This window comes from Populus alba, chromosome 3 (assembly GCF_005239225.2).
Source record: "Populus alba chromosome 3, ASM523922v2, whole genome shotgun sequence".
Classification (NCBI taxonomy): Eukaryota; Viridiplantae; Streptophyta; class Magnoliopsida; order Malpighiales; family Salicaceae; genus Populus; species Populus alba.
Window position 1 is genome coordinate 4,698,470 of NC_133286.1, and position 11,904 is coordinate 4,710,373.

Here is an 11,904-nt window from a genome sequence, read left to right on the forward strand (position 1 = left end):
TTTTTCTTTCAGATAATTTGTTATCATTTTCTGTCTTTAACCTCAAAATGAGGTCTTTAACTTCTATTTCTTCATGTTTTTGCTTAAGATAATTATTGAATGAATTTTCTATAATTACAGCCATTTAGAATGACTCATTTAGAGACATACATTTAGCATGAATGTCATGTTAGATGAGTTAAAAATCTTAAACTTGCTCATAACAATCCTTCAATTTACCATCTTGAAATCCAAAATTTATCAAATATGAACTTTCTTATACCATCATCTTCAAGCTTGTATCTATTTTGCTCAAAGCTTCCTATAGTGCCTTTGTATTTTTGGTTAGAGTGTATACATCATAGAATGTGTTGTTCAATCCATTTAAGATACAGTTCTCTTATATAAAATTATTGTAACTCATGCATCTACACCAGTATTTACATCAACCACAGTTATAGAATCAGATTCCTTATTTGACATCAATGATGCTTCTTCAATCAAAAACCTTTTCAAGTTCAATATGGTTAGATAAAAGAGCATATTTTGTTACTACTTCTTGAAATTCAATTCGTTGAAGTTCTTATAATTTCTTACTATTCATCATAAAAGGTGATGACGAAATTCTTCATACCAAAGCAACACTGGTTGGAACAACCGCTTCTTAAGATAAAGACATTTTTATTTCTATAAAGAAATAACCAAAGCTTTATAAGTAGCAATTTAGCTCTTTAAAAATAAGCAAATAAGAAACAAAGCAACTTCAAATATTAAATAAATTAATTATCTTCAACTATGCAAGATCAAGCTAATCAAATATTGATATATTTAAGTCAATATGCTAAATATCTCTAACCCCTATTTATACTGGTTTTTTAAATCAAAATTAATAAATAATTAATTTTGATAATTACTATAATTAATTCCCATTATTTTACCTTAGTTACCCATCACAAAAATAAATAAGATTCTGATTTTAGCTTTACAATCAAATATTTTTTATTTAAAAAACTATTCAAAAATATAAAGAAACCTAACTTTTTAGATTTTTTATTCATAAGATGGGTATATATAAATGGATGATAAGAAATAATTCTTTATTGGTCAAATGATTATTCTATAATAAATACAAATCCAGGTTTAATATAAGTTATTAAAAAAAAAACAAATCTAATTCCAAGACCAAAAAAACATTACATACTTCTTTTTTAGTAAATGCAATATAAATTTTACAAAGGAACATGAGATCTGAGTCGGATTTGAAAAAAAAAGAAGAAAGAAATCTAAAATTATGATGCAATCAAATGAGATCATTGACACACTATTTCCTAACAATTACAGCTACTCATATTTCCAATAGATCCGAACACTATAAATATAAACTAATGCATGCTATGATGATTATTTTTTATTTGATTTGGTTTTTATAAAAAAAACTAATCAGATCATTTTTTTTTAACAATTGAAATTAATTTAAACCAACTAGTTTTGATTTATTTTGAATTTTTTTTTAAAACTGGTTTTTCCAGTTTTTCTCCGTTTTGGTTTTTATTTTTTTTCGGTTTGGGTTCGGTTTAGTTTGATTTTTTTGATTTCAAGCTTATAAAACCAGTTTTTTTAAAATTCTAATCAGTTGAATATTTTTTTTTATAATTTGATTTTTTCAATTTTTTTATAATTTTTCTGTTTAATTAGTTTTTTGATGTTTTTTTCTCACCCTGGCTATAAATATAAATTAGCCCATAATTGTATTAATTGTTTTTTCACTAAAGACAATAATCACTCATCTCATGCCGACAAAAATAAAACACGAAATTACCATCTGCTTTGTTGCAGAGGAACATCTCTTCTTTCTTTAAGCACGACAGTTGTCAGCTAGAGATTCCGCGCCGAGAAACTCGACAAAATGTAGCCGGCTAAGTGGGCACCTCAAATTCCTGTACTTATGCATAAGAGCGCTATCAGATCTCACTAACCTATCGATCGTGATACGCCCTTACATTATAAGCCAATGTACTTATCATCCTGGTTATCTGTCTCCTCCTTCCTTTTTAAAGTCGCCATTTCTGCAAGATTTAATGCTTATATAGACAAAAAATTATTTATGGACTATAAAAAACTTGGCGGAGAGAGAAAGTCTACAGAGAGAAAAAAGATAAAAAAAACTCTGCTTCGTTTCCAGATAGAGAAAGGGTGTGTGTGAGAGAGAGGGTCTGATCTCGCCACTGCTTTCTATAGGAGGTGAGTTTCTCGGAAATATCTCACTCTCTCTCCTCTTTTTTGTTTTTTTTTTTTTTTTTTTATTCCTGAAAAAAGTAAAGCGGATTTCTCTTGTGATTTGAAATCAAATCCCTAATTTTGGCCCGGTTTTAGGGTTTTTTTTTTTCATTTTTCTTTGAAAACATTGTGGTTGCAGCAGATCTAGGGCTACAGTTGGTGGTATTTCTGCATTTTGTATACAAAACGGGGCGTTTAAGATGTCTTCTCTCAGTCGAGAGCTCGTTTTCCTGATCTTGCAGTTCCTGGATGAGGAGAAGTTCAAAGAGACTGTTCATAAGTAAGAATTTTAAGTTTTTTATTTTTACTTTTACAATTATTGCTAATATTTTTAGTGATGACTGATTATTGGTTATTTTTTGGTGTAATGTGATGTGAAAATAAATAAATAAAAATAGGCTTGAGCAGGAATCTGGATTTTTCTTTAACATGAAGTATTTTGAGGATGAGGTGCATAATGGCAATTGGGATGAGGTGGAGAAATACCTCTCTGGTTTCACTAAAGTAGACGACAATCGATATTCTATGAAAATATTTTTCGAGATACGGAAGCAAAAGTATCTTGAAGCATTGGATAAGTAAGCTTGCAATTCTTTTTTTTTTTTTCAACTCTTATTATTATTATTATTATTATAAGATTATGAGATGGTCTGAGAATGTTATGGAATTTTTATAGGCATGATCGGTCCAAGGCGGTTGAAATATTGGTGAAGGATTTGAAAGTATTTTCGACATTTAACGAGGAGCTTTTCAAGGAAATCACTCAACTACTGACATTGGAGAATTTTAGGTAGATATGTGTGGAAGTAATCAAATTCTTTAATGTTAAGCATGTGGGAGGTATATTCAGATTTGCTTTGTTGTAAATAGGGAGAATGAGCAACTTTCCAAATATGGAGATACCAAGTCTGCAAGGGCAATCATGTTGGTTGAGCTGAAGAAGCTTATCGAAGCAAACCCTTTGTTTCGTGACAAATTGCAGTTTCCTAACCTCAAGAATTCCAGGTTACGAACTCTCATTAACCAAAGGTAATTCATCTATTGATACTTGTATAATATGGTCATTTCGATTGCCTTTGTTTTGCCTTGAAATAATGTGTAACTTGGCAGGTGTTGTTTCCTGGAAAACTCTTCTTAAATGATATTTTGTTTATCAACTGTTGTGTTGAACACTTGCCTTCCATGGAATTTAGAATGATGGTTGTTTGCATGTCCAGCATTAAACGATGAACTCCTATCATGTAATCTGAATTTCAGTTGTTCGATCATTTGAGAGAATTGCAGTGAAACTTCCATCATTTTGCGTGTCTGTGTCTGGACTGCAGGCTTGAAAGTCTTGGAGCAGGATATGATCTAATCAGTTTATATCTTTCTAGAATTTTCCTTTATATTAGTACTTTTATCTTTTCTTTACTCTGTAGAAATATATGGCTTTAGTTGGCATATATGACATATATACACTCTGGCATGGTTGCAATCAGAGAACTTTGTTTTGCTATGTAAATTACAGCTTGAATTGGCAGCATCAACTTTGTAAAACCCCAAGGTCAAACCCTGATATAAAGACTCTTTTTTTCGATCATTCATGTGGACAACCAAATGGTGCTCGGGCTCCATCACCTGCAAACAATCCACTGCTTGGATCCTTACCAAAAGCTGGAGGGTTTCCTCCTCTGGGTGCTCACGGGGTAGGTCATTAGCTTGTTTGGTTGTATTTCATACTCTCTCTTCTACTGATACATGCTTACCCTTATGTGGTTGAACTTTTATATTCAGCCGTTTCAACCTACACCAGCACAAGTCCCAGCACCTCTTGCAGGTTGGATGTCCAATCCTCCCACAGTAACTCATCCAGCAGTTTCTGGAGGAGGAGCCATTGGTCTTGGTGCTCCATCTATCCCAGGTAGTTCATTCCTTTTATTTGCGATAGATGCTTCTGCTAACCATCATACTGAGTATGTGAGCGCACATGTTTCCTTTTTTAATAATATAAGCATTTTGTTGCCTTGTGTAGCTGCTCTGAAGCATCCACGGACTCCTCCATCTAACCCTTCAGTAGACTATCCTTCAGGAGATCCTGACCATGTTGCTAAAAGAACAAGGCCAATGGGGATTTCTGATGAGGTACTCTGTTTTTTTTTTTTTTTTTGTCATTCTGGTTGTACTCTTTTTGTAAATATATATCTAGCCAGTCACCTGTGCACTCCTCTTATTATGTTTGTGTTATTCCCTTCCAAACTGTTTTGTTGATTGTTATCATCAATGCAGGTAAATTTGCCCGTTAATGTATTGCCACTGTCATTTCCAGGGCATGGTCATGGTCATGGTCAGACTTTTAATGCACCGGATGACTTGCCAAAGGCTGTTGTACGGACTCTTAATCAGGGATCATCTCCTATGAGCATGGATTTCCATCCTGTTCAACAGACTATTCTTCTAGGTCTGCTTGATTTTTCAGTCTTTCATTTGGTTGGTTCTGTGGCTTTGGCATATTTGTACCCTTAAGCATTAATGTAGAATATACCCTGGTCTGACCATTGATTACGTTAATATGCTGTGACAGTTGGTACCAATGTGGGGGAAATTGGGCTGTGGGAAGTTGGTTCTAGGGAGCGACTGGTTTTAAGAAACTTCAAAGTTTGGGATCTGAATGCATGCTCGATGCCTCTTCAGGTTTTTTGTTATTTCTTTTTTATACCTACAGCACTGATTATCATGTGTGCTGTATGCTGGATGCTTGGTGTACTGGAATGTCTGAAATTGAACCGTCTTTTCTTTTTGGATGAAATTCAGGCAGCTTTAGTCAAAGATCCTGGTGTCTCTGTTAACCGTGTAATTTGGAGTCCAGATGGTAACTTGTTTGGTAAGCTAAAATCTATTACAAGTCATGGTTGGATTAGAAATACACATAAGATTTTGGGGGTGAAAAGGCTCTTCATTGATTTCTCATCTCTGTCAACAACAGGAGTTGCATACTCAAGGCATATTGTACAAATATATTCTTATCATGGGAATGATGATGTACGGCAGCACCTAGAGGTATATAATCTTAACTAACACCAGTATTAAGCTTGATATTCTTTTGTTGCTTTGATTTTGTTTTTACTTGATATAAAATAACTTAAAAAGTTCTCATTGTAGATTGATGCTCATGTTGGTGGAGTAAATGATCTTGCATTCTCCACTCCGAATAAGCAACTATGTGTTATAACCTGTGGTGATGACAAAACCATCAAGGTAGGGTTTGGCGTTATTTTTTGGTTTTTGGACTGAAAAGCATCAAGGTCGTTTCTTCAGACATGAAAAGCTGCCCCTTGCTCCTTTTCTTTTTCCCAATAATATTAGGTGTGGGATGCTGCCACTGGTGCAAAACTATATACATTTGAAGGTCACGAGGCTCCTGTTTATTCCATCTGCCCACATTATAAGGAAAATATTCAGGTGACATGTCCATTTTGCGCCCATTGTTGTTGTATGTCCTGCTACTTACTTTGAGTTCTTAATGTTCCTTTTCTCCTTCCACTAAACTCATCATTTCTGGTCTACCATGTTGCTGGACTTTCTTCTGTGGTCAGTTTATCTTTTCAACAGCACTGGATGGAAAGATAAAAGCATGGTTATATGACAATCTAGGATCTCGGGTTGATTATGAGGCTCCTGGTCGATGGTGCACAACCATGGCTTACAGTGCTGATGGTACAAGGTCAACATAATTGACTCGTTACTCAATGATCTCCTTTTTCTTGGTATTTGTGCATGACTGGGTTAATAATGATCTACTCACTTGTTGCCTTTGGGTTTTCGGTGGAAACTATAGGCTTTTTTCTTGCGGTACAAGTAAAGATGGGGAATCCTACATTGTTGAATGGAATGAAAGTGAAGGTGCTGTGAAGAGAACCTATCTTGGATTTAGAAAACATTCTTTGGGTGTCGTGCAATTTGATACAACAAAAAATCGTTTTTTGGCTGCTGGTGATGATTTTTCCATCAAGTTCTGGGATATGGACAGTGTTCAACTTTTGACAACAATTGATGCTGATGGAGGCCTCCCAGTGAGTTCGTTATGTACCAGTAAACTATAAGAGATTGTTTTGAGTATAATTGCTTATTTCAGTTCTAATAATTCATAGGCGAGCCCACGTATCCGCTTCAACAAGGAGGGCACCCTGTTGGCTGTTTCTGCCAATGATAATGGGATTAAAATATTGGCAAATTCAGATGGCATCAGGTTGCTGCGTACATTTGAAAATCTTTCTTATGATGCCCCTCGAGCATCTGAATCTGTTGCAAAGGTAGCTTTATCAATGATTAGTTGTGAATGTGACATCGCCCTGTCTGCAATTAAGTCTAATCTTATAGTGGCTTTCTTGTGCAGCCTACTGTTAATCCAATCTCAGCTGCAGCAGCAGCAGCAGCAGCAGCTGCAACTAGCAGTGGACTTGCAGACAGGGGTGCCTCTGTGGTTGCCGTTGCTGGAATGGTTCGTTGGACTTTCTTGTTCGTTTAGAGTAGCATCTGAATTTTATACACAAGTAACTTGCATATCAATTACTCTCCGATCACACAACTCATATTATTTTCACATTGTTTCTGTTGTTTGTTGAGAGAACTCAACTACAGACTAGGGGCATTATCTTAGTTATCCATGATTTTTTTTTTTTAATGATCTTGGTTTTCCATGAAGTTTTCTTTGAGTGATTGTAGTTTTCCATGATAGTACTGAAATAATCTGTTGTAAATTTTAGTCACAAGCAAAATTACTTTTGTAGAATGGAGATGCCCGGAATTTGGGAGATGTGAAACCTAGAATAGCTGAAGAATTGAATGATAAATCAAAGATATGGAAGCTCACTGAAATCAATGAACCATCTCAATGCCGGTCCCTGAGGCTTCCTGAAAACTTGAGAGCAACCAAGGTAATGAAATTTTCTCAGAGGGCATCCCTTTTCTTCTCTGAAATACTTTCCTGGGTCAATTATCTTTTTGGCCTTGCTTGGTTAATATCATTGCATTTCTGCCAAACTAGGCTGTACTGTTTCCTAGGGACCATATGCTGATGTTACATGTGTTCTAAATGCTCCATGATTTACTTCATGCCAACTGTTGGTCATTTTAGTAAAGCTTCAGATTATTGAAGCTTCAGAGGCATGGTGATCTGATTTGGAACACATTCCTTTTCATGCTCTAATCTTGTTAATCAACTTCGGTTTGATTCCTTACTATTCGAAAGTTTAGCCTGACAGGTGAAGAATTTTGAGAGAAGTTTGTCTATTTTCTTATTATAACTGAAGAGTATAATACAATATATATAGGAGAAGAGTGCTAACCCTACAGTCTATCAACGTAGGAAATATTTACTAGACAGGAAGGGATCCTACACTAAACTAGAAAGGAATGATGATCTATGAGATCTGGTTTAAGCTAATACCAGATTCTCCTAACTGATTTTGAGGGAGATTTCCATACTCCCCCTCAAGTTGGGTTGTATATGTTATACATGCCCAATTTGTGACTCAAATCTTCAAAATTAGTTCTGGGAAGTGCTTTGGTAAGTATTTCTGCAGTTTGAGCTTTGGTAGGAGTGTAGATCAGCTGGACAATTTTCTTTTCAATCTTTTCTGAGATGAAATGTCTGTCTATATCAATGTGCTTTGTCTTGTCATGATGCTCTGGGATTTTAGCTATACTTATGGCAGCTTGATTATCACAGAACATCTTGATGGGGTTTAATAGTTTCACTCCAAGTTCCTTGAGTAATCTTTGTATCCACATTCCTTCACAGATGCCAAGTGCTAGAGCTCTAAACTCAGATTCTGCACTACTTCTAGATACAACCTATTGTTTCTTGCTTTTCCAAGTCACTAAATTTCCCCAAACATAGGAACAATACCCAGAGGTTGATCTTCTATCTAAAATGTCTCCTGCCCAATCTGCATCTGAGTATATTTCAACATTTCTGTTGTCACTTTTCTTGTATAGCAGACCTCTTCCAGGGGTCATTTTTAGATATCTCAAAATTCTATTAACTGCATCCATATGCTCTTCTGTTGGATTGTTCATGAATTGGCTCACAACACTGACAAAGAAGCCAATGTCTAGTCTGGTGTGTGAGAGGTAGATGAGTCTGAGTTAAAATGTTTTGAAATACTAATTGAGGAAAGCAACATATTAGGGCTTTTAGAAGATGCTTATGTCAACTTTAATTACCATAACTCAAGAGTGCTAACTAGTCTCGTCATGCTTATTTCATGCTAGTAATTGATCGAATTGCATTTTGAATGTTTAACAACCATGTAATTTATCCTGTTCCATAAAATTTTATTACGTTATTAATGGAAAGAAATTCCAGATATGTTAAATATATGGTCCATGGTGATGGGATGTGCTAACATAAGAGTGTAACTTTGCTGTTGAATACCTGTTAGCTTTCAGAGAAGAACTACTTAATCAGGAAGTTACAGAGAGTTTTATCATTATGTTTCCAAACGAGCCCTGCTTAATGGTATCGACAGTGTATGATGGCTTTGTATGGTTTCTTGCATGAGTTTTGGTTTTTAATATTGGACTGGAATTCCAGGCTTTATCAAGTTCACTTGTTAACTCCATCATGACTCATAAGCTTTTCTTTCTTTATTTATTCTGTTTTCCAACAAGGATGTCATTATTAGCTTCTTTTTTTTGTCATTGCAGATATCAAGGTTAATTTATACAAATTCTGGCAATGCCATTTTGGCATTAGCTTCAAATGCAATACACTTGTTATGGAAATGGCAGCGCAGCGATCGTAATGCAAGTGGCAAGGTAAGAAGCACATGCATAGTGGATTCATCAATCATGTGCACCTCTATTTTACTAAAATTTCTATAATGAGTTCCATCGTGTCTTGGAATTGGTCCTTCATCCTGTAGGCAACTGCTGGTGTGTCACCTCAATTATGGCAACCATCAAGTGGGATTCTAATGACCAACGACATCACTGACACTAACCCTGAAGAGGCTGTGGCATGTTTTGCTTTGTCCAAAAATGATTCTTATGTTATGTCAGCATCTGGAGGAAAGATATCCCTTTTCAATATGATGACATTTAAGGTAATACAAGGATTGTTGGTTGTGATGTGGTGATGTCAATTTCATTTGACTAATCTCATTTTCTTTTGGCGGAGCGTAGACGATGACAACATTCATGCCACCACCTCCTGCAGCAACGTTTCTTGCTTTTCATCCTCAAGATAACAACATAATTGCTATTGGCATGGATGATTCCACAATTCAAATATATAATGTCCGTGTAGACGAGGTATGATGCAGTCATAGACATTTATTCCCACAGCTAATGCTCAGAGAATCATCAATTGTTATGTAGTATTTATCAATTATTGGTGCAGGTCAAGAGCAAGCTGAAAGGCCACTCTAAAAGAATAACTGGCCTTGCCTTCTCCCATGTGATGAGTGTTCTAGTGTCATCGGGAGCAGATGCTCAGGTAATAAATTTTCAATTAGATGTCGTGTGCTTTGATGTTTTAGTTTTTTAACGGGATTTCACCTGTTATATGTTCCTTTTTTTTTTTTTGGCGTGGGGGAGTGCATCAATGCCTTTTTTTTTTATATATATATAATTTTGATTTGCTTTGGCATAATTCTGCTTCACTACTGTTGCAAGTGACATGCTAAAGAATTCTTAGTTCTCTCTCTCTCTCTCTCTCTCCCCCTCTCGCAAATGGCAGGCTTATTTACATAAATTATTCCCGAACCCCAAGCCTTCTTTCTTTTTTTCCTTGGAATGTGAACTAATGATCAGTGTTTAGATATTAACTCATTTCCCATTTAAATTGTTCTTTATTCAGCTTTGTGTTTGGAACTCGGACGGATGGGAAAAGCAGAAAACAAGATTCTTGCAGGTTCCGACTGGAAGGACAACAACAGCACAATCGGACACCCGTGTACAATTTCATCAGGATCAGATACACTTCCTGGTTGTGCACGAGACTCAGCTTGCCATATATGAAACCACAAAGCTAGAATGCGTAAAGCAGGTATCTTTGTCTCTTGACTTTATTGTGGAACTATCATGTTGCTGTCAGGTACTGAGTTCTCTTTTGTCCTGATCTAGTGGCTTCCACGTGAATCTTCTGCACCAATCTCACATGCTGTGTTCTCATGTGATAGTCAGCTGGTATATGCCAGCTTCTTAGATGCAACTGTTTGTGTATTTAGTGCTGCAAATCTCAGATTACGCTGTCGTATCAATCCTTCTTCATATCCCCCACCTAATGTCAGGTAATTATCTTGCTCCATTCATCAGTGTATGTTTTCATAAATAATTTAGATCCACCTTTTTGCGGTATGACTGTCTTGGTAGAATGATAGGATCACATTTTTTTATTGTTCTGAGAAGTTTAATGGTCTAAAGAGTCAACCATCTTTCAAATGGCAGGGGCAAATCCGTGTACCTGGAAACATGTGTAACTAACTGTACTTTAAAGTAAATTTTAAGTAACCAAGAGACATAGGAAAGAGAACATAAATTATGGAGATCTCTTGTGCTAGATAATAGTAATACATACAACCAGGAATGAGTATACAAATATGTTAAATATTCTCTCTTTTATTTATAATCATTTACAGGATTCTGTATCTATAACTCAGTTCCATTTGTAATATATTTATTTCTGCATCTTAAATTCCAAAACCCATTACTGGTTTGCTTTGCACTCTGCCTTCCTGTTGATGGAATGCCCATGCTAGTTTTCAGAGTTCGCTAACTAAAGTATAATTCTCTACCTCCTTTTTTTATGCAATAGCCACATCACTTTGACTCCCATTGTTTCATATACGGCAGCTCAAATGTCCACCCACTTGTGATTGCTGCACACCCGCAAGAACCAAATCAGTTTGCATTGGGATTATCAGATGGTGGGGTTCATGTCTTTGAGCCACTTGAATCTGAAGGAAAATGGGGTGTGCCTCCACCTGCTGAGAATGGGTCAGCAAGCAGTGTGGCAGCTATTCCTTCAGTTGGACCATCTGGTTCTGATCAAGCCCAGAGATGATTTATGATTGCCAGAGCACAAGTTCTTTTACATGCTTGGCTTGCTGGCCCATTCCTAAGTTAGGTATGTCCAATATCTGTCTGCTTTTTGTACTTCAAAAATTACTATCAAGCCATAGTCAACCCTAGTACTTGATCCTACTTCTGGCCATCTGAAAAACATGGTGCATTGAAGCATCAGAGGATCAACTGAACTCTAAACAGCATATGATACTTCATTCTTATGTTCTTGATTTCTTTCTTTGTTATGAACAGCATCAGTCTAGATCCCCAGAGTTTTATCCTAGTTTTGCCGTGGATTTCCTTCATTCTTATGTTCTTGATTTCCTTCTTTGTGCAGTTTGAGGCTCAATGATATGTTGTAACCTGCTCAAGGAACTACTTGCAAAAGATGTAGATTTAGCATGTTCTGTCTGATACTTCGTGAGGTAAATGCTGTAGTAGTATTAGTAATAGTATTAATAGTGATGCCTTTTGACTTTGAACTAGAAATTTGCTCAAGGAAGAATTTTTTTTTGTTCTGTGCTTATTTTATTTCTTTGAACTCTTGAATAGCCTGTAATATTTATTATTTTGTCGTCAAACATCGAAATTTCCTCA

The 11,904-nt window shown here is 35.8% G+C and overlaps 1 protein-coding gene across 4 annotated transcripts; it reads left to right on the forward strand.

The window, feature by feature from the left end:
- The first annotated feature begins 2,057 nt into the window (after positions 1-2,057).
- LOC118037854 (topless-related protein 1) lies at positions 2,058-11,904 on the forward strand. Of its 4 annotated transcripts, XM_035043989.2 has the most exons (27): positions 2,059-2,220; positions 2,396-2,536; positions 2,655-2,834; positions 2,933-3,046; positions 3,127-3,285; positions 3,767-3,944; positions 4,033-4,159; positions 4,271-4,380; positions 4,525-4,696; positions 4,820-4,929; positions 5,050-5,119; positions 5,222-5,295; positions 5,398-5,493; positions 5,602-5,697; positions 5,832-5,959; positions 6,074-6,308; positions 6,387-6,548; positions 6,632-6,736; positions 7,026-7,172; positions 8,947-9,057; positions 9,165-9,344; positions 9,424-9,552; positions 9,641-9,736; positions 10,100-10,288; positions 10,366-10,532; positions 11,095-11,368; positions 11,645-11,904. In XM_035043989.2, the coding sequence occupies exons 2-26, from the start codon at positions 2,457-2,459 to the stop codon at positions 11,303-11,305; spliced, it is 3,426 nt and encodes a 1,141-aa protein (XP_034899880.1). In that variant the 5' UTR covers positions 2,059-2,220; positions 2,396-2,456; the 3' UTR covers positions 11,306-11,368; positions 11,645-11,904. The 4 variants fall into 4 exon arrangements, with proteins under 4 accessions (XP_073264163.1, XP_073264162.1, XP_034899879.1 ...); XM_073408062.1 differs by having other exon boundaries at positions 2,058-2,220; positions 2,353-2,536; positions 5,050-5,295; XM_073408061.1 differs by having other exon boundaries at positions 2,058-2,220; positions 5,050-5,295.

Coding starts and splice junctions, on each gene's coding strand:
- LOC118037854 (XM_073408062.1), top strand. CDS start 2,457: ATGTCTTCTCTCAGTCGAGAGCTCGTTTTCCTGATCTTGCAGTTCCTG. Junction 2,537..2,654: donor TTCAAAGAGACTGTTCATAA/GTAAGAATTTTA, acceptor AAATAAAAATAG/GCTTGAGCAGGAATCTGGAT. Junction 3,945..4,032: donor CTCCTCTGGGTGCTCACGGG/GTAGGTCATTAG, acceptor TTTTATATTCAG/CCGTTTCAACCTACACCAGC.